Below are 22642 nucleotides of genomic sequence, written 5' to 3'. Positions count from 1 at the left end.
TGAGACAATATAGGGTGTCATGGCAGCACGGTAGCGTAGCAGCTAGCTAACTCTATAGTGCCACCAATTGGGGTTCAATTCCTGCCACTGTCTGTAACAAATGCGTACATTCTCCCTGTGACCATGTGGGTTTCCTCCAGGGTGCTCTGGTTTCCTCCCATGTTCCAAAGACACACAGATTAGAGTTAGTAAATTGTGGGCATACTGTGCTGCTGCTGGAAGCATGGTCGTTGCCAGAAACGGCACATCTCACTGTGTGGGTTGAAGTGCATATGACAAATACAGCTAATCTTTTAAATCCTTAAAAGAAATGCAGAATTCATTTTTAATTTCAGAATCAGAATCGTTGACGTCATGAAATTTGTTTTGCGGCAATAGTATAATGCAAGACATTAAAATCAATATAAGTTACATAAATAAATATATAGTGCAAAAAAGGAATAATAAATTAGTGTTCATGGGAGTCCTGATGCAGGGTTTTGACCTGAAACATTGACACTTGCTCTTTTCTCACTGATGCTGCTGACCCATTGAGTTCCTCCAGCAGTTTGCATCCATTCACTGTATCTTATGTTAATTTTAACCTGCAGGCAGCAGTAATTCCTTTGACTAAAGTACAAAAGGGAGGAATTGGGAACCCGATTAATGCCTGAACCCTCCTCTTAAATCTCTGCACATTGATGACTGTGCAAGACCTGTGTGAAATTACTTTTGGCAAGCTTTGATCATCTGTCACCAGGTGAGTCTTTAAGGGAGATTATGCTTCACAATTCAATGAATTGACAAGCTTACAAGAAAAACGTTCTGAAGGGGAAAATGGAATTATGCTTTAGTGCATTTAAGAACACACCCCATGGACAATATGGCAGTTATAAAGAATTGTGGGTGTACAGGTTATTTGTGTAAATGGATGCATAATTATTTGAAAATCCTGTCTTGCATCTCTGCAATTTTGATTTCCTTCTAGGACAAATGGAGGCAATAACTCACTATGTATTAACAAGGGCAAGGCTGACAATAGTAGGGAAAGTTGAGTGATGGGAGTTATTAAGAGGTAAAAGACAGAAACGTAAGTCAGGTACAGTCATCTGGGATCAAGTGAACCCCTGGAGGGGTATAAGGGATGTAGAAGTGTACTCAGGAAGGAAACCAGGAAGGACAAAGGTGGGGTATGAGATGCCTTTGGCAGAGAAGACGGAAGAAGATCTAGAGAGATTCTAGAAATATGTAAAAGGAAAAGTGAGTAACTGGAGAGAGAACAGGGCCCTTCAAAAACCAAAGGTAACACTGTCTGGAACATCTCACACAAAATGCTGGAGAAACTCAGCAGATCAAGCAGCATCTATGGAGGGGAACAAATAGTTGACATTTCAGGCTGAGATCCTTCATCAGGACTTGCCCAAAATGTTGACTGTTTATTCCCCTCCATAGATGCTGCTTGCCCCTCTGAATTCCTCCAGCATTTTGTGTGAGTTGCTCTGGATTTCCAGCATGTCTAAAATCTCTTGTGTTTATATTTCGTGTGGAGCTGCAGAGATGGCAAGACCCTATATGAATATGCCTCCTCTGTTTTAGTAGCAAAATCATGACCATTCTGATCACTATGAACTAAATAATACTTTGGTTTTTATGCTCCAATTTTGTTTTTCTTGTAAAAGTTGTGTATAATTTATGTTTAGCTTATATTTCTCTTGTGAATGCTGCTTATAAGTCTATTAAATGATCTACCTCATTACGACCAATGACTTGTGTACAAAGCTATTAAAGAAAAGCTTAAATGAGGTATGTATGGGGATAGTAGGGGACTGAAATGGATAAAGTTTTGCCAGCAGTAAGTTCTAGCTGTGGTAAACCTTTGATCAGTGAGTGAGCATCAATAAAAATATCAAAGAATGTTCTAACTACATTTACAGTATTACAGAGAAAAAGTACAAACCATTGCATTGTCTATGGTTATAAACTGTCAGGAAATCACAATGTACAACCATAAGGTGAATCAAGTCAAGACTGCACTCAGCCACTGTTGTAATGTAGGAATGGCAGAACAGGCTTGATGGGCCGAATGGCCTAATTCTGCTCCTATGACTTATGGTCTTATTGAAAAACGACAATTGGTTTGTGTCTAGCAAGATTCCTGAGAAAGTGATTAGAAATAAAATGACACGTTGCTTTAGGAAAAACAAGGAACCAAGGAAAACTCGGATCTACCTCTGCCAATAGTACTAACTAGGTAATTTTGGAGTATAATTATGTGCACTGTAGCACACCAAATATGTTTTTTTCTCTCTGAGCAGGTACTAAGTTCAAAGTAGATGTATTATCAAAGTACATATATGTCACCATATACTACTGAGCTTCATTTTCTTGCGTGCATTCACAATAGAACAAAGAAATACAACGAAACACTGCACACATAGACTGACATACAATCAATGTGCAAAATAAGACAAACTGCAAACACAAGAAATAAATAAATAAATGAATAAATACAGTATCCAGAACACGATTTGTAGAATCCTTAAAGTGTCACCCTGCAGTGCACTCCAAGGCTGACAGAAAATGGATGCCACACAACAGAACTAGGGAGTGAGTGATTTGAAGCGATGTTTCTCTCCTGTTATCAAACTTGTGGTTCCACTAACAAAAAGATGGATTTGTATTTACATGCTGCTTTTTTCCTGATGTTAAATCAAGCTCCTATCATCTTTTTCAAATGCTACCCATTCTTAGAACATAGACATAGAACATCACAGCTCAGTTAGCCCTCGGCCTATGATGTTGTGCCGATGTTTTAACCTAACATAAAATCAATCTAACACTTCCTTCCTACGTAGCCCACTTTTCTATCATCTGTGTGCTTATTTAAGAGTTTTTAAATGCCCCTAGTGTATCTGCCTCCACCACCACACAAAGCAGAGCGTTCCATGCACCTACCACACACTATGTAAAGAACCTGCTCTGACATCCCCTTATGCCTTCCTCCAATCACCTTAAAGCTATGCCCCCCTCAAAGTAAATTGATTATCAAAGACTGTATACATCGCAATATACTACCCTGAAATGCATTTTCTTGTGGGCATTCTTGTAGAACAAGAAATACAAGAGAATCAATGAAAAACTTCATAGACTGACAAACCACCCATATGCAAAAGAAGACAAACTATGCAAATACAAAAACAAATAATAATAATAAATAGTAAATAAATAATATTGAGAACATAAGTTGTGGAGTCCTTGAGAGAGGGTCCATAGGTTGTGGAATCAGTTCAGTGTTGAGGTGAGTGAAGTTATCCACGCTGGTTCAGGAGCCCTGATGGGTGTCACGTAGAGGTTCAAGATTCCATGACACACTTATCAATATTCTTAAACTACGTGCCAGGAACATAAATGCAAATCCTACATTTTTATGACGAAGAAATTTTGCTGTTAAAACATGCGTTTAGTGAGGGGCATGATCCAATGAGTCTATGAAAACGCTGACAAAAAGCAACAGAATTACGTTGCATCTTCAAATCCTCCTCTATATTTACTTTCAACTCCTGCAAAATAAGTTTGAAAAACCTGTCACGTTCAGTAGAAGTGAAGGATTGCGAAGTAGCTGGTCGAGCTGCGATTGACAAATGCACCAATCAGTGGAGTTGACGCAAGTCCGACCGTCAAAGGATCATGTTTCAAATCCTTCCTCTTAAATGTGCCCCTTCATTTTCTTTTTAAAGAAAAAACCCCATCAAGAGTCAGGATTGATATCTGTCGTACATCAGTAGTGAGCAGTGGAGGCAGACCTTTTCAGGTTCTTATCTGCCCGGGTGTTGCACGATACACCTGACGCTGCGTCGGCCCGGCCACATTAGGGCACGATATGCTGTGCGAAGTGCTGAGTCCGGATAACTTGCGCGATCAGACCAGCAATGACAGTGGGATAGACTGCCGCTTCCAGGGGAACCACCTGCCTCTTCCAGCCGGAGAAGTGCCAACCATTCCCGGCGTCTGCACGCTGCAGAGTCCCCGTTCTCCCTCTGCGACAGTCTCCCGGTTCTGCAAGCAGGAACGAAAGACCAGGCCAGAAGCGGCGAGCAAGAACCAAGGTGGTAAGATACCTCCACTGTAGTAAGTATGGCAGTAAAGTATGGGTTGTGGTTTGGGTCTCCAGGTATTGAAAAGGTCGGGTACGAGCCTAATCGAGGCAGTGGGGCCCTGGCTCCAGAGCGAGGAACGAGTCGGTGTTTGACCCATTTCAGTGCCGGGCCAGATTGAAAAGGTCTGGATGTCAGTGCCGGACCGGTGTTAAGCGGCTCCACAAAGTTTACGAGTCTCTGCGCTAAAATGAAACTCTGGCTGCAACTAACGGACTCCTAGTACCGGCTGCAGTGATGTGAACTCACTTTCGTCAACAACTTTAGTTCTGAGTGTTATTTGTGTACTTTTTATTGTTTGCACGATGTTTTTTTGCGCATATTGGGCGTTTGATGGTCTGTTTAAAATGTGTTCTGTTGGCTTTCTTTGTTTTTGTGGCTGCCTGTAAGAAGATTAATCTCAAGGCTGTGCACAGGATATATACTTTGATAATGTACTTTGAACTTCTGAATGTTAAACATTTACATCAGACATACAGTACCTTGAGCTAATTACTGGAATAGGCAGCCAGTGCAGAGTAGCCCGTGGCCGTTCCCTTCAATAATAAGCTTACCGCTTTGGATACTGTTGGGGTTGGGGTATAACCTACCGGGGGAACCGCAGTGATCGTGCCTCTGGTCCGGAAGAGTGCAGTAGTGATAGGGGATTCCAGAATTAGGAGCGGACGGGAGATTCTGTGGATATGTAAAAGGCATCCGGATGGTATGTTGCCTCCCAGGTGCCAGGGTCAGGGACGTCTCGGATCGGATCCACAGCAGTCAGCATTCTAAGGGGGGAACTTGAACATCCAGAAGTCGTGGTACATATTAATACCAACGACATTGATAGGAAATGAGGAGGTCCTGAAGAGAGAATAGAGAGAGTTAGGTAGAGAGCTGGAAAGTCGGAACTCCAGGGTAGTAATCTCTGGATCGGTGCCTGTGCCACGTGGCAGTGAGGGTAAGAATAGGATGATTTGGCAGGTGACTGTGTGACTGTGAAACTGGTGCAGGGGACAGGGGTTCGGATTGAGACTGTCAGGAAGGAAGCAGATGATGGGGAGAAAATTGGAGTCAGTGGGATGAGTTGCAGTGTAACATGGGGACAAAATCGACAAGGGTGATGAATACGGAACTGAAGATATTATATTTGAATGCACGCAGTATGCAGAATAAGGTAGATGATCTTGTAGCACAGTTAGAGATTGGCGGGTATGACATTGTGGGCATCAATGAGTCAGGGCTGAAAGAAGATTATAGTTGGGAGTTTAACATCCAAGAATACACATTGTATCGAAAGGACAGCAGGTAGGTAGAGGAGGTGGGGTGGCTCTGTTGGTAAAAAAAAATGAAATCAAACCCTTAGAAAGAGGTGACATAGGATAGGAAGATGTAGAAACGTTGTGGGTAGAGTTAAGAAAATGAAAGGGTAAAAAGATCCTAATGGAAGTTATATATAAGCCTCTCAACAGTAGCCAGGATGTGGGATACAAATTACTATGGGAGACAGAAAAGGCTTGTACAGAGGGCAATGTTACAATAGTAATGGGGGATTTCAATACGCAGGTAGATTGGGAAAGTTGGGTTGGTGCTGGATCTCAAGAGAGGGAATTCTTGAAACTCCTATGCAATGGCTTTTTAGAGCAACTTGAGGTTCAACCCACTAGGAAAAAGGCTATTCTGGATTGGGTGTTGGGATATGATCCAGATTTGATTAGGGAGCTTAAGGTAAAGGAACCCTTGAGACACAGTGATCATAATATGATAGAATTCACCCTGCAATTGGAGAGGAAGAAGATAAAGTCAAATGTATCAATGTTACAGTGGAGTGAAGGGAATTACAAAAGCATGAGAGAAGAGTTGGCCAAAGCTGATTGGAAGGGGACATGAGCAGGGATGATGGCAGAACAATGGCTGGAATTTCTAAGAACAATTCGGAAGGCGCAGGAAAGATACATCCCAAAGATGAAGAAGTTTTTATATATATCCCAATCTTCTACTTTCTATATATATTATATAATATGTATAGGTAGAAGATTGGGAAGCTTTAAAAACTAGCAGAAGGCAACTGAAAAACCATAAAGAGAGGAAAGATGAATTATGAAAGTAAGCTAGCCAGTATTGTAAAAGAGGGTACCAAAAGTTTTTTCAAATGTATAAAGAGTAAAAGAGGGGTGAGAGTGGATATTGGACCTCTGGAAAATGTCACTGGAGAGGTAGTAATAGGGGACAAAGACATGGTGGCCGAACTAAATAAGTGTTTTGCATCAGTCTTCACTGTGGAAGGCACTTGCAGAATGCCAGAAATTTGAGAGGGTCATTGGCAGAAGTGAGTGTTCATGCTATTACTAAGGAGAAGGTGCTTGGGAAGCTGAAAAGCTGAAGATAGATAAGTCGCCTGGACCAGATGGACTACCTCTCAAGGTTTTGAAAGATGTAGCTGAAGGAATTGTGGATGCATTCGTAATGATCTTTCAAGAATCACTAGATTCTGGAATGGTTCCAGAGGACTGGAAAATGCAAATGTCACTCCCCTCTTTAAGAAAGGAGGGAGACAAAAGAAAGGAAATTATCACCCAGTTAGCCTGACTTCAGTGGCTGGGAAGATGTTGGGAGTCCATTATTAAGGATGAGGTTTCAAGATACTTGGATGCACATGGTAAAGTAGGCCAAAGTCAGTATGGTTTCCTTTAAAATAAATCCTGCCTGATAAAATCTGTTGGAATTCTTTGAGGAAATAACAGGCAAGATAGATGAAGGAGAGTTAGTGGATGTTGTTTACTTGGATTACAGGAAAGATACTAGCATGGAAAAAGGAGTGACTTTTTGGCAGGAGGCAAAGAGTGGAAATGAAGGCAGCCTTTTCTGGTTGGCTGCTGGTGACTAGTTGTGTTCTGCAGGGGTCTGTGTTGGGACTGATTCTTTTTACATTATATGTCAATGATTTGGATGATGGAGTTGATGGCTTTATGATCAGGTTTGAAAATGATATGAAGATAGGTGTAGGGGTAGGTAGGTTTGAGGAAGTAGAGAGGCTACAAAGGGAATTGGACAGATTAGAAGAATGGGCAAAGAGGTGGCCAATGGAATACAGTGTTGGGAAGTGTATAGTCTTGCACTTTGGTAGAAGAAATAAAAGTATAGACTATCTCCTAAATGGAGAGAAAATTCAAAACTCAGAGGAACAAAGAAACTTGGGACTCTTTGTGCAGGATTCCCTGAAGGTTAATTTACAGGTTGAGCTGGTGGTGAGGAAGGCAAATGTGAAGTTAGCAGTCATTTCAAGAGGACTGGAATAGAAAAGCAAGGATGTAATGTTGAGACTTTATAAAGCACTGGTGAGGCCTCACTTGGAGTATTGGGAGCAGGTTTGGGCCTCTTATCTTAGAAAGGATTTGCTAAGATAGAGGATGATTCAAAGGAGGTTCACGAATTTGATTCCAGTATTGAATGGCTGTCATATGAAGAGTGTTTAATGCTCTGGGCCTCTACTCATTGGAATTCAGAAGAATGCAGGGTGACCTCATTGAAACCTATCAAACCTACCTATAGAGTGGATGTGGAGAGGATGTTTCCTATTTTGGGGGAGTCTAAGATCAGAGGACATAGCCTCAGAATAGAAGGGCATCCCTTTAGAACTCAGGTGAGGAGGAATTTTGTCAGCCAGAATCTGTGGAGTGTTACAGACAGCTGTGGAGGTCAAGTCATTGGGTATATTTAAAGCAGAGGTTGAAGAGTTCCTGATTAGGACGTCAAAGGTTCCAGGGAGAAGGCAGTTGAATGGAGTTGAGAGGGATAAGAGGTTGTGGTAATAAAAGCTGCAAAGTTTTCTGTTTATAGTTGGTGAGGAGGGGTTAGGAGGTTAACTGGCTTCTCCTTCCATAGAAGCTGCTTGCGTAGTTGAGTTCTTACAGCATTTCTGTTTTTTTTGTTCGGGTTGTTCAGAGCGTTATCCTGTTGAGAGTAGGGTCATGTATCTGTGCATCCACCTCTGTCTACCTCTTTCACATCACTAATCCAGCTTACCTGAACCAGATACTCTATTAAAACTTCAGTGTCTCCTTGTCATTCCAGCGCTGATGTTCTGGTGCACCCTGGTCAGTATAGCTTATTCTGCATTTTGAAAGCTTGTTGTAAACTCTGCTACCCCATCCTAACTTGCACCTAGATCACACCTTCCTTACATCGCCTCCCACTTCATGAACACCCAAGTGTGGAAAATTCCATTAACAAGTCTAATCATGACCACAGTCTCTGCATGTCCTTTGGGTCAGGAACCCACCCCACCCCCAGCCCTCCAACTACCCGATATGTTCTTGGCTCTTCTCAGAGTTGCTTCATCGTTACCTGCCAACAGCTCAAATTCTAAATTCTTTCCAAAAGGCCATAAGACATAGGAGCAGAATAGGGCCATTCAGCCCATCAAGTCTGCTTCATCATTCTATCATAGTTGATTTATTATCCTTCTCAACCCCATTCTCCTGCCTTCTCCCCATAGCTTTTGACACGCTGACTAATCAAGAACCTATCAACCTGTGCTTTAAAGTGTATCCAATAACTTGGCCGTCACAGGCATCTGTGACACCCTCTGGCTAAATACATTTTCCCTTACATTCTCTCTGTCTCCACCTCCCTCTTGTCTAAGAAAACACCAAAATTTCTTCAACCGGATACTTGGGTTTCCGTGTTGAGATCTTTCTTGTGCAGCTCACTGAAAATTTTCCTACAGGACACATTGGGGCATTTAACTGTATCGAAGGTCTGACATAAAGGAAGTTGTGAATTCAATTTGGCTTTGCTTTATTATTTGCTTTCAAGGGTTTCTATGAGTCAGTGCCATTTGACAGAGTGACGATGGTCGGTTGACCTTCGTATCCAGCAATGGCTGGTCACCTATGCAGGAGAGGTTTTTAACTGGAAAAGCCTTTGTGCTGGGGCAGTTCCCCTCTCTTGATCTCCGAAGTCCAGATCCAGTGGTACAGGGTAAAGATCTAGAAGTGAAAAGCTACAGAGGATGAAACTATGTGGTAACCATTGGAAGTAGCAAGCATGCTGACTGAATTGATTAGCATTTCAGTCTCATGATTGTTCATCGCAGCAGGTTAAAGGATTTCAGCAGGTGTGTGATTGAATGGAAGGCAGGAGCAAACAAAGTGACCAGTCGTGTTTAGCAAAGTGGCAGGGGTCATCTAGATAAACAAAAGAAAATGGTTCTGATTCAGTGTCTCGTCCTGAAACATCGAATCATTATTCCTCTCCATAAATGGTGCTGACCTGCTGAGTGTGTACTCTGCAGTTCATCATCTCTAGAATCTGTTGTGTTTATAAAGTATAGACGGCTATGGTATTGATATTGGTTTATTATTGTCACGTGTCTAGTGAAAAACTTGTCCATGCAGATCAAGTCATTACACAGTGCATTGAGATAGAACAAGGTAAAACAATCACAGAATGCAGGATAAAGTGGAACAGTTACTAAAAAAATTGCAGTGTCGATAAATGTTAAACTGCAAGATCATAACAAGATTGACTGTGAGGTCAAGAGTCCATTTAATCATACAAGAGGGATAAAAGCTGTCCTTGGGCCAGATGACCCTTGCTTTCAGACTTTTGTATCTTCCCTCCTGTGGGGGAGGGGAGAAGAGAGAATGTCTCGGGTGGGTGGGGTCTTTGATTTTGCTGGCTGCTTTACTGAGGCAGTATAGACAGAGTCCATGGAAGGGAGGTTCCTGGGTGGATTACTGTCTGGATTTGTTGAGCTCCATGGGTGAATGTTGAGTTGGGGAGATGAGGCATTATTTTCCATATTGAGATGTATTGGAATAGATTGAGGAGCCAAGGAAAAACAGTTCAGAGTTAGGATGGATCAGAGAATTAAAGTGACCAGTGAATGGAAACTTGGGTTGCCTTCACAGACAGAACAAAGATGTTCCACAGAGTGATCACTCCAACTTAATTCAGTAGATGGTGTGCGATGAAGCGATAAGTAAGCTGTGCAAGCAAATTACTGTGACACAGAGAGGAGGTTCTGGATGAAGAACAGACAGCAGAGGCATAACACAGGCTTTCAATTCTGCACAGACTACCAAGGATTCACTAATGCATGACATGCATCGGTTTAACATGTACTGACAAAAGTTTTTCTAAGTAAGTTCCCATGTATGTCCCTGAATGGAATGAAATAAAGGGCAAGAAGAGGAGATGTTTCGAGGATTAGAATAGGTTAAGATGCTGAAATGGAAAAGAGGTAGGTAAGATGAAGTTGGTTGGTATTGAATGTGAAGGCTGGTAAGATGGAAGTGAAGGCAAACTTTGTTGTGGTTCTGGGCTGAGAAGACAGGACATCCAGGCAAAGTGTGGAAAATAGAGTGAGCAGTTTTAGGTTTCATCAGCCACAATAGAAGGGAATTCCCCATCAATTGAAAAGGAAGACATTTTGAAAGAACTCAATGGATGGTGGAACATCTAGAAAAGAGGTGGAAAAGGAGACACTGGGAGGCAGGATAATGTTTACAAGGAGTAGAGTGCTAGGAAGTATAGTCACATTCTGTAGGGACCATGGAAAAAGTGACACCATTCCAACTGGAATTGAAATCCTGATGAAGGGTCTCAGTACAAAACATCAACTGTTTATTCCTCTTGGTAGACACTGCCTGACCTGCTGAGTTCCTCCAGCATTTTGTGTGTGTTGCTCTAAATTTCCAGCATCTGCAGAATCTCTTGTGTGTACGAATGGCAGAGCAGACTTGAAGGGCTGAATGGCCTTCTTCAATCATCCTATGTATCAATGAATGATTGAATGACAAACTACAGAGGGAGAGGAGAGCAATGGTATTGAGTTTAAAATGCTGTGTTAATTGAGCTAATTATCCATGGACATGAGTTCAATTTCCACAAGAGTAACTGTCAATTAATTAAGCAAATTTTGGAATTAAAAGTCTATTCAATTCTTTGGAGTTGTGAATCTATTAAATATATGATGAGAACCTGAATGTCTAGATTCAACTTTATCAGTTCATTAACATTCCCTTTTGATCCTGTCTGTATTTCATAATTTCATAACCAGATGAAGGTCTCAACATAGTCTGAGTTATAAGGAAAGGTTGAACAGGACTTTAATTCCTGGAGCAATGCAGAATGAGGGAAGATTTGATAGAGGTATACAAAATTATGAGGGGTATAGATGGGGTAAAGAAAGCAGGCTTTTTCAACTGAAGTTGGGTGAGACTACAACTGGAGGTCATAGGTTAAGGGTGAAATATTTAAGGGGAAACTTCTTCACTTAGAGAGTAGTGCAAGTGTGGAATGAGCTGCCAGCAGAAGGGAAGTTTGGTTATGTACATGGCTGGGAGGGATATGGAGGGCAATGGATAATGGAATTAGGATGCAGAGAAGTTTGGCACAGACTAGATGGACTGAAGGGCCTGTTTATGCGCTGTATGACGATGTGACTCTGTGACTTAAATGTTCACTTATTATATGTCACCAGGGAAGATTATTAATTAGCACTACAGCAACATTCAAAGGATTTTAATGAGGTATAAAGTAATATGCAAGCACAAACATTTCTCCATGAATGACCAGTAACTTCTGTCTTTTACTTTGCTAGCAGCTTAGCATAGCCCTTGCTGATTTGATTTGATGCAAATGACACATTTCACTCTATGTTGCCATGTTTTGATGTACGTGTGACAAATAAAGTTAACTTTTCTCTCTAACTTTCTTTTCCCTTGGGTGCAAATCATCAAACGAATACAGAATCCGAGAAGTATTTGGGAGTAAGAGTTCGTCTGCCTGTCCGAGATCTCCTCCGTAATTACCGCAAAGCCAAAGGACAAGAGCCAAAAGACTTCCAGGTGCCCCTTTCTCCATTCCAGCTTCAAGTAAAGCATTTCTTCAGGGAAGTCCATAAAATTTAAGCATGCAACATATTTGAAATGTAACACAAGAAGCCAGGGAGAATTAGAAAAACATAGAAAACCTACAGCACAATACAGGTCCTTCGGCCCACAAAGTTGTGCCGAACATGTCCCTACCTCAGAAATTACTAGGCTTACCCATAGCCCTCTATTTTTCTAAACTCCATGTACCTATCCAAAAGTCTCTTAAAAGACCCTATCGTATCCACCTCCACCACTGTTGCCGGCAGCCCATTCCACGCACTCACCACTCTCTGAGTAAAAAACTTACCCCTGACATCCCCTCTGTACCGACTCCCCAGCACCTTAAAACTGTGCCCTCTTGTGCCAGCCATTTCAGCCCTGGGGAAAAGCCTCTGACTATCCTCACGATCAATGCCTGAATTGTGTTATCAGATTCTCTTCAAAATGGTTTTGTAAAACTGATAAGGAATTTCATGCTTAAGGTTTATAGATTTATTGTTTAACATTTGTTTTAAGTAAGGATGATTAAGGTATTGATTTTCTCCCCCTACAGGAAGATGTGGCCTGGAAATTAAATAACAGTAAGAGATTTAAATGATTTTGTTATAGAAATTGTCTAGGTTTCTTTTAAGTATCTATGATGGTGTCCATTGTCATTTTTGATGGTTCTTTTTCAGAAAGAAAGCGTGCTGTCAGGGATACACTACAAGGTCACCCATGTTCTGCTAAAGGGAGCAAACAGGTGAGTATTATGCAGCTTCTAAAACCTGCAGATTAGACATGACAAGAGCTGGAGCTGGTCCGGGTACCTTCAGTTTCTTGCTTCATTAGAGACCCAGCCAGTTCTTCTCCACCAACATACACATTCCCCTGGCTGAAATCATTCCTGCTTGGAACATTGGGTGCATGATAGTGAGGTAACTAGCATAATACCATTACAACACCAGTGGCCTCTGTTCTATTCTCGCTACTGTTTGCAAGGAGTTTGTACAATCAACCGTGACTGTGTGGTTTTCCTCCATTTGGACCATAAGACATCGGAGCAGAATTTGGCCATTTGGCCATTTGGCCCATCGAGTCTGCTCCGCCATTCTGTTATGGCTGATCTTTTTTCTTCTCAACCCCATTCACCTGCCTTCTCCCTGTAACCTTTGATGCCATATCCAATCAAGAACCAATCAAGCTTTGCCTTAAATATACCCAACAACCTGGCCTCCACAGCCATCAGTGGTAAAAAAAATTCCACAAATTCACCACTCTCTGGCAAAAGAAATTTCTCCACATTTCTGTTTTAAATGGATGCCCCTCTATCCTGAGTCTGTGCCCTCTTGTCCTCGACTCCCCCACCATGGGAAACACCCTTCCACGTCTACTCTGTCTAGGTCTTTCAGCATTCAAAAGTTTTCAATGAGATCTCACCTCATCGTTCAAAATTCCAGTGATTACAGACCCAAAGCTAACAAACTTTCCTCGTATGATAACCCTTTCATTACTGGAATCATCCTTGTGAGCTTCCTCTGAAACCTCTCCAATGTCAGCACATTTTTTCTAAGATGAGGGGCCCAAAACTGTTCACAATACTCAAGGTGAGGCCTCACCAGTGCCTTATAAAGCCTCAGCATCACATCCCTGCTCTTGTATTCTAGACCTCTTGAAATGAATGCTAACATTACATTTGCCTTCTTCATCATCAAATCAACCTGCACAAGGACTTCCAAGTCCCTTTGCACCTCATATTTTTAGATTTTCTGCACATTCAGAAAATAGTCCACACATTTATTTCTACTATCAAAGTGAATGACCATACAGTTTCCAACATTGTATTTCATTTGCCACTTTCTTGCCCATTCTTTTAATCTGTCTATCCTTCTGCAGCCTACCTATTTCCTCAACACTCCACCAATCTACATATTATCTGCAAACTTGGCAACAAAGCCATCTATTCCATCATATAAATTATTTATATACAACATAAAAAGAAGTGGTCCCAACACTGACCCCTGCAGTACACCACTAGTCACTGGCAGCCAACCAGACAAGGACCCTTTTATTCCCACTCACTGCCTCCTACTAGTCAGCCAATGCTCTAACCATGTTAGCAACTCTCCTGTAATACCATGGGCTCTTAACTTGGTAAGCAGCCTCATGTGTGACACCTTGTCAAAGGCCTTCTGAAAGTCCAAATAGACAACATCCACTGCATCCCCTTTATCTATACTACTTGTAATTTCCTCAAAGAATTCCAACAGATTCGTCAGGCAAGATTTTCCCTTAAGGAAACCATGCTGACTTTGTCCTATCTTGTCCTGTGTCACCAAGTACTCCATAACCTCATCCTGAACAATTGACTCCAATGTCTTCCCAACTACTGAGGTCAGGCTAACTGGTCTATAATTTCCTTTCAGCTGCCTTCCTTAAATAGTGGAGTGATATTTGCCAGAGCCCAATGATTTTTGAAAAATCATTACCAATGCCTCCATAATCTCTACAGCTACCCCTTTCAGAACCCAGGGGTGTAGTTCATCTGGTCCGGGTGACTTATGTACCTTTAGGTCTTTCAGCTTTTTGAGCACCTTCTCCCTTGTGATAGTAACTGCACCCACTTCTCTTCCCTCACACCCTTCAACATCTGGCACACTGCTCGTGTCTTCCACAGTGAAAACTGATGCAAAATTCTTACTTAGTTCGTCTGCCATCTCCATGGCCACCATTATTATATCTCTGGCCTTATTTTCTAGTGGTCCTATATCCACTCTCATCTCTCTTATTTTTTGCATACTTGAAAAAGCTTTTACTATCCACTTTGATATTGTTTGCTAGCTTGCTTTCATATTTCATCTTTCCCTCCTAATGATTTTATTAGTTGCTCTCTGTAGATTTTTAAAAGCTTCCCAATCCTCTATCTTCCCGCTAAGTTTTGTGTTGTTGTATGCCCTTCTTTTGTTTTTACTTTAGCTTTGGTTTCCCTTGTCAGCCACAGTTATACTATTTTGCCATTTGAGTATTTCTTTGTTTTTGTAATACATCTATCCTGCACCTTCCTCATTTTTCCCAGAAATGCACACCATTGCTGCTCTGCTGACATCCCTGCCAGCATCTCCTTCCAATTTACTTTGGCAAACTCCTCTCTCATACCACTGTAATTTCCCTTTCTCCAGTGAAACACTGCTACATCAGACTTTACTTTCTCCCCGTCCAATTTCAAGTTGAACACAATCATATCGTGATCACTGGTTCCGAAGGGTTCTTTCACCTTAAGCTCTCTGACTCCTTACATAACACTCAATCCAGTATTGCTGACCCCTATTTATGTTTATGCTTTAATTTATGTTTTTTCCTTGTGAATGGAGCTATCTGCCTGTCATGCACTGTAATAAGTTTTTCATTGCACCTCTGCATACATGCACTAGTGTATTTGACAATAAACTCGAATTTGACTTCGGCTTTGAGTTTCCCGGCCTTCACTTCCACCTCACCTGCCTCTGCATTTAGTAGATGATCTTTCACAATATCTATTATCTTCAGTGAGATTCCAGCAGCAGACACGTCTTCTCATACCCTCCCTTTCAGCATTCTGATAGCACTGTTCCCTTTGCCACACCCTGTAGCATTCATCTATCTCTAACCATACACACAACAGGAAATGGAATTCACATCTTGTCAACTTTTCCCTTGCCACCTCTCAGGGAACAAACAGTCCTTCCAAGTGAAACAGCAAATCATTTTCATTCCTTCTAGGCCACTGGTTTGCATCCAGTGCTCATAATGCTTTTTTTTATGTACAGTATTAGTGAAATGAATCACAGATCAGAGTTACCAGTCACTTGACTTTTCCCTTCCGCTCTCACTGTGAGCTGTACGTGGTTTCTTACACTGTTATAATGAGGCTCAATGTGATCTCGAGGTATAGCATCTCATCTTGCACTGGATGTGTTGCAGCCTTCCAGATTTAATATTGATTTCTGCAGCGCTCCTTATCTGTTTATGGCCTGTTCTGTAAACTATTCATAGAGCAATACAGTATAGAAACAGGCCCTTTGGCCCAACTCATGAAAGCAAGCTAGTCCTATCTGTACACTGCTCTTCTTCTCCATCTTGTTTTACGGCGGTTGGCATCCAGCTTAATGGGGCATTACCGCCACCTTCTGCTCCAGAGTGTGCAACAGACTTACATTCTAAATCCCTTCACCCAATCTCTCACACACACACACATACCCTAACCTACACTTTATCCTCCCATCCTTGGCCATCCTGGTACCGTATTCCTGTTTATCTGTCATATCCAATAAAAAAAAACCCTGTACCCCTTAAGAAAGCTAAGAATACCCTGACCTGTGCTCTCTCACCCTTGCCCAGCAACCCTCTTAATGTGAATTCCTGCACCCCAATTCCCTTAGATTGATTCTCATCATCTCTCTCTGTATCACATACTTCCTGCAACTCAGAACTACATGTTCTACTGACTCCTCTTCCTGACATTCCTCACACAATCCTGTCTGGTGTTTCCCTGTCATTTTCAATGTTTTGTTTAATGCACAGTGGCCCAGCCTTAACCTAGTCCACACAATTTCCTCTCTTCTGTTTCCATTACCTACCCTAGTAACTGCAACACTCTTTTGTATTTGATATAAATGCCTCCCTTTCCCCTCCCTGTCCCATCTTTCTTGCTACATTTGTTTGATTTTTTTTTCCCAGATTACACACTTAACCTCTGCTTTACTGATACGAATGTGCATTTCTATATTTCTTTCTTTAACGCTCTCTTTGCCAACTCATCCACCCTCTCATTCCCCTTCACCCCTACATGTGCTGGAACCCATAGAAATGTTACCTGACCCCCCTGATTTGCAATTCTTGTGACTGACTGAAGGATTTCATAAAGTACATTTTGCCGACTGTTTGAATGAAAAGACCTTAAACTTGCTAGAACTGAGGATGAATCTGTGCATATCAACACTTTGACTTGTCTAGCTTTCTCCACCCATCGCAACGCAACCAACACTGCCAGCATCTCCACTGTAAACACCCCTAACTTATCAGATGTTCTTCTGCTGATTCCAATTTCTTTTGCTGGTATAGCCACCCCAAACCCTGTCACTCCTGTTTCAGGTTCCTTAGCACCATCCGTATAAATCTGAGTATAATCACTATACTTTTCCATCACATGACAATTAAATGCACTTACCAAATCAGTTTTATATTTTCCTTTACTTTTTACCTCTAACAAATGCCAGTCTATGTCAGGCCATACAAGCATCCATGGAGCTACAACCAGATAAACTACTGAAGGACTTATCCTCAGATCAAATACTCCACATTCTTTAGCAATATCATTCCCTACCTGACTAAAGTTATCCCTCTGAAACCTCCCATTTTCCCAGCACTCGTGCAACACTACTTTTGCAGGGTGAGAATCATTGCAAATTAGCCCAGTAGTTTGCCATCAATTGCATCCTTCTTATTTCCAAAGGCATTATTCACATTTCTACCTGTAGGGCTGATACTGGTGATGTTTTAAAGTCCCACTGCACACTCTCAAAGCCTGAGCCTGAATCACATCCAGTTTCCTTACAAGAGACCTAGCTGCTGATCCATATGCTATATTTCCATAGTCCATCACAAATCTTACTAAAGCCACATACATTCTCTTCAATGCTGAACAACTTGCTCCCCATTCCCTACCAATCAAACATCTCAACACATTTATTACTTTTTTACATTTCTCCTCAACTTTCCTGATATGGTCTGCCCATCTTAATCGTGAATCAAATATAACTCCCAGAAATTTAAATGATCCAACCCTTTCTAATTCAATCCCATACATCCTTAACTTCTTCCCTACCTCAATTCTTTTCCTGGTGAAAAATACAGTTTTGAGTTTTTTCTACTGAAAATCTACATCCCCAATCATAACCCCAGTCCACCACTTCATCAATTGCTCCTTGTAGTTTCCTGATTATATGCTCCATGTTCCTGCCTCTTTTCCACAAGGCCCCATCATCCACAAACAGTGACCTACCTATATCCACTGGTACTTTTGTGAAGACATCATTGATCATAATGATGAAAAGTAACAGGCTAATCACACTACCTTGAGGTGTGCCATTTTCCACTATGTACTGTTTTGATAATTCTGAGCCAATCCAAACTTGAATTTTTCTACCAAACAAAAAATCTTTAATCCAATTAAAAACTCTCCCACCAACCCCCATCTTGTGCAGTTTAATTAACAATCCTTCCTTCTACATCATATCGTAGGCTTTTTCTATGTCAAAGAACACTGCAACTACTGACTCTTTATTTGCTTGGGCCTTTCTTATTTCAGTCTCTAACCTTATCACTAAGTCCATGGAATTCCTTCCCTTCCAAAAAACCACTCTGATAACTTGCCAGCTTCCCCTCTTCTCAAGCTCATACAATAACCTTCTGTTATCATCCTTTCCATTATCTTACATATACTTGATGTTAATGCAATTGGTCTGTAGCTAGTGGGTTTTGATGGATCCTGGCCAGGTTTCCTTATTGGAATTACTACTGCTTCTTTCCATGCACTTGGTAATCTTCCCTCCTCCCACACTCTGTTATAAAAATGCAGCAACTTCAAGAGCGCTCCTTCTCCTAGATTTTTTAGCATCACAGAGCATATCAGATTTTTCCCTGGGGAGGTTGGTCTCGATCTCTTTATTGCTCTCACCATTTCTGCTAATGTAAATGGATCATCAATTATATCATCTATTTCTTCCCTCCTGTTTAACACACCTGGGTGTTGACTCATTGTTCTTTCTCTTCTCCTTCTCCCTTCTTCAGATAAATTTTCTGAACTGTGTATCTGTACAAACAACTTGGCTGTGATCTCAGCCGTATCCTATCTGTTTACATTTGGCCCATAGCCCTTTAAACCTCTCCTATCCATGTTATTATCTAGCTAATTATCTCAAACTGCCCCTGATATCCTGTTTAATTCTCTTCCTTCTGATCTTAAGCCTATACCCTCTTGTTTGGAGCACAATATTCAACTTTTATAATTCTACTTTTGTCATGGTCCGGTCCATGAAGTCCACGTTCCAGTTCACAGTCTGGTCCGTGGACTCCGGACTCCAGGTCTTCCGGCCTTCCGGCTGTCCCTTGTTTCAGTTGGGCTTAATCATAGGCACCTGATGCTCGTCTTGGAGTTGGGAATATAAGTGGCCCTTGGTTCAAGTGTGGTTGCTGGTTCGTCTTGTCACTATCCTGTCCTCGCCTCTGTTGGGTAAGCCAGGCTGTCTTTGCCGTTACCCTGAGGCTGGCCTGTTCCCTTCCCTTCCCTTCCCCTTCCTTCTGAAGCCTGCAACCTGTGTCTGGAGCCTTGCCCTGCAACCTTGTCAAGTTCAACTACCGGAGCAAGACCAGAGCCTTGCTGTATCAAGATAAGGAACTGTCTATTGTTGAGTTAGAACAGTCTCTGTATCCACGCCTCTGCTAGGTAGGTCTGGCTGTTTGCCGCAACCTAGTATTGGGAACTGTCTCTGTGTCCACGCCTTCACTAGGTAGGTCTGGCCGTTTGCTGCTACCTAGTGTTTAGAACTATCCCGTCATGTCCAGCATTCTGTGATGAGTCCCGGCTCTATGTTCCATGTTCCTGTCGTCCCAAGTCCAGTCGGCTGTTCCTGAGTACCAAGTCAAGGTTTCATGTTCTCATCCTGTCCAGGAGTGCCCCGTGTCCTGTCCAGGAGTGCCCCGTGTCCTGTCCAGTCTCCCAAGACCATGTCATGTCTTCACCTAGTTTCGGAGTCCAAGCCCGCGTCAAGACCCAGGTTCTGGGTCCTTGGCCAGTCTCTAGCTCAGAGTCTGAACCCAAGCCTTGTCATGTCCTCGCCTCGAGGAACCCAAGCCTTGTCATGTCCTTGCCTCGAGGAACCCAAGCCTTGTCATGTCCTTGCCTCGAGGAACCCAAGCCTTGTCATGTCCTCGCCTCGAGGAACCCAAGCCTTGTCATGTCCTCGCCTTGAGGAACCTAAGCCATGTCCAGTCCTGTAGCCACGTCATGTCCTTGCCTAGTTCCGGGGTCCGAGCCCAAGTCAAGACCCAGGTTCTGGGTCCTAGTCCAGTCTCTGGCTCGGAGTCCAAGCCCAGGCTCCTAGTTCCCAGTTCCTTGTCCTGGTCCCGCTTGCCTAGTCAATGTCCTAAGTCTTGTCCCAGCTCTCTAGTCAAGTCCTGTTCCTAGTACTTCAGTGTCTGTGTCTTGCATTTGGGTCCGCTCCCAACGCCCCCCTTATGACAACTTTGTCTTCTAGTAATTTTACTGGGCATTTTTCTACAATTTCTGACTTGAACTTCCTAGTCTTATCTGCTCCTCTGTGTTCTGTCTCCATTTTCCTTTATTAACCCATCAATAGCTTATGCCTCCCAGGCATTTCAGTGATTTTACCTTTGTTCTGACTATCCCTCTCCAAGTATCTCAGCAATCTAAAGTAACTTGTTTGTTTTGGATCTCCTTCAGTTTCAAAGTGATTTTTTTTTCAACTTGAAATGCTGGAAGCACTTGGCAGAGATTTCTCTTTTCTCTGCCAAACTGTTGCAGCTTTTGCTGTTTTGTTTCAGATTCTGAATATCAACAGTTGTTTTGATTGTCATGATGGAATTAAATCTTGCCCCTGCCTGGGGAAGCGTTAGTCGGGTTTTATTCCAAGTTGTATGATACCACTTGTTGGACCATATACAGGACCAGGAATGTTGCAAAAAGCAGAAAGGAGTTCCAGCCATCAATGTCTTTCGTCAATTAACCAACTGGGTTTTGATAACAGTTTCAAATCGAGTTTATTATCATAAGCACAGTAGTGGCCTGGTGAGGGGCAGGTTGTACCTTGTGAACCTGATTAAATTCTTTAGGGAAGTGACAAAACAAATTGATGAAGATAGAGCAACACACTAGAGGAACGTGGCAGGTCAGGCAGCATCTATGGAGAGGAATAAGCAGTCTTTAAAAAAAAATTAAATAGTTGCCCCTGAATCTGGTGGTGTGGGTCTTCAGGCTTGTGGACCTTTTGCCCGATGGTAGCTATGAAAAGATGTCATGGCCTAGATGGTGGATATTGTTGAAGATGGAAGGTAAAGCAGTGGATGTGGTGTATATGGATTTTTGTAAAGTGTTCGATAAGGTTCCCTGTGGCAGGCTCATTCAGAGAGTCAGGAGGCATGGGATCCAGGGAAGCTTGGCTACATGGATTTAGACTTGGCTTGCCCACAGAATGCAGAGGGTAGAAGTAGATGGAGTCAGTGACCAGTGGTGTTTGCAGAGATCTGTTCTGGGACCCCCTCCTCTTTGTGATTTTTATAAATGACATGGATGAGGAAGTGGAAGGGTGAGTTAGCAAATTTGCAGATGACACAAAGGTTTGTGTTATTGTAGATAGTGTAGACGATGTTGTAGCTTACAATGGAGCAATGATAAAATGCAGAGCTGAGCTGAGAAGTGGCAGATGAAGTGCAATTCAGAAAAGTTTGAAGTGATTCACTTTGGAACATCGAATTTGAAGGCAGAATACAGAGTTGATGGCAAGATTCTTAGCAGTGTGGAGGAACAGAAAGATCTTGGGGTTCACATCCATAGATCCCTCAAAGTTCCAGCACAAATTGATAGGTTGGTTAGGGTGGCATATGGTGTGTTGGCCTTCATTAATCAAGGGATTGAGTCAAGAGTTACGAGGTAATGTTGCAGCTCTTTTTTTAAAAAAATCTCAGGTTAGACTTGCAATCTTGTGTTCAGTTTTGGTCACTTCATTATAAGAAGGTTGGGAAAGCTTTAGAGAGGATGCAGAAGAGATTTACCAGGATGCTGCCTGGATTAGACCCTTATTCGGATAGGTTGACTGAGCTAGGGTTTTCCTGTTTGGAGCGAAAGAGGATGAGAGGTAACTTGATGGAGGTTTACAAGATAAGAAGCATAAACATAGTGCTGACCTTTTAAGCTATTCTGAGATCAATCTAACACCCCCCCCCCAACAAAGACTATAACCCTCCATTTTTCTTTCATCCATGTGACTATCTAAGAGTCTTGTAAATATCCCTAATGTATCTAATGCACCAATGCACTTACCACTCTGAATGCACAATCAATAACCCATGAACACGGACACACTATGTTTGCTGTTTTTTGCACCACTTTAGTACAACTGTGGCTGACAAGGGAGGTCAAAGCTAATGCAAGAGCAAAAAAAAAAGAGGACATATAACAAAACAAAATATAGCGCAAAGATAGAGGATTGGGAAGCTTTTAAAAAACCTACAGAGAGCAACTAAAAGAATTATTAGGAGGGAAAAAACGAAATATGAAAGCAAGTTAGCAAACATTATCAATGTGGATAGTAAAAGTGTTTTCAAGTATGTCAAAAATAAAAAAAAAGATGAGAGTGGATATAGGACCACTAGAAAATAAGGCCGGATAAATAATAACGGGGGACAAGGAGATGGCTGATGAACTAAATGAGTATTTCGCATCAGTCTGCACTGTGGAAGACACTAGCAGCATGCCAGGTGTTGAAGGGTGTGAAGGAAGAGAAGTGAGTGCAGTTACTATCACAAGGGAGAAGGTGCTCAAAAAGCTGAAAGACCTAAAGGTACATAAGTCACCCAGACCAGATGAACTGCACCCTAGGGTTCTGAAAGAGG

General features: G+C 42.1%; 1 protein-coding gene across 1 annotated transcript in view; it reads left to right on the top strand.

Annotated features, from left to right (window-relative positions):
- Positions 1 to 3607: 3607 nt before the first annotated feature.
- The window catches only part of LOC134340727 (uncharacterized), a 38619-nt gene continuing 19584 nt past the window's right edge, over positions 3608 to 22642 (top strand). The window contains exons 1-4 of the mRNA XM_063038194.1: positions 3608 to 4088; positions 11871 to 11968; positions 12549 to 12576; positions 12673 to 12737. Of these exons, the coding sequence (XP_062894264.1) occupies positions 3860 to 4088; positions 11871 to 11968; positions 12549 to 12576; positions 12673 to 12737 (420 nt within the window). The 5' untranslated portion in view covers positions 3608 to 3859. The remainder of the gene's footprint in view (positions 4089 to 11870; positions 11969 to 12548; positions 12577 to 12672; positions 12738 to 22642) is intronic.

This window comes from Mobula hypostoma, chromosome X2, assembly GCF_963921235.1.
Source record: "Mobula hypostoma chromosome X2, sMobHyp1.1, whole genome shotgun sequence".
Classification (NCBI taxonomy): Eukaryota; Metazoa; Chordata; class Chondrichthyes; order Myliobatiformes; family Myliobatidae; genus Mobula; species Mobula hypostoma.
This window is presented reverse-complemented; position numbering and strand designations above follow the sequence as displayed.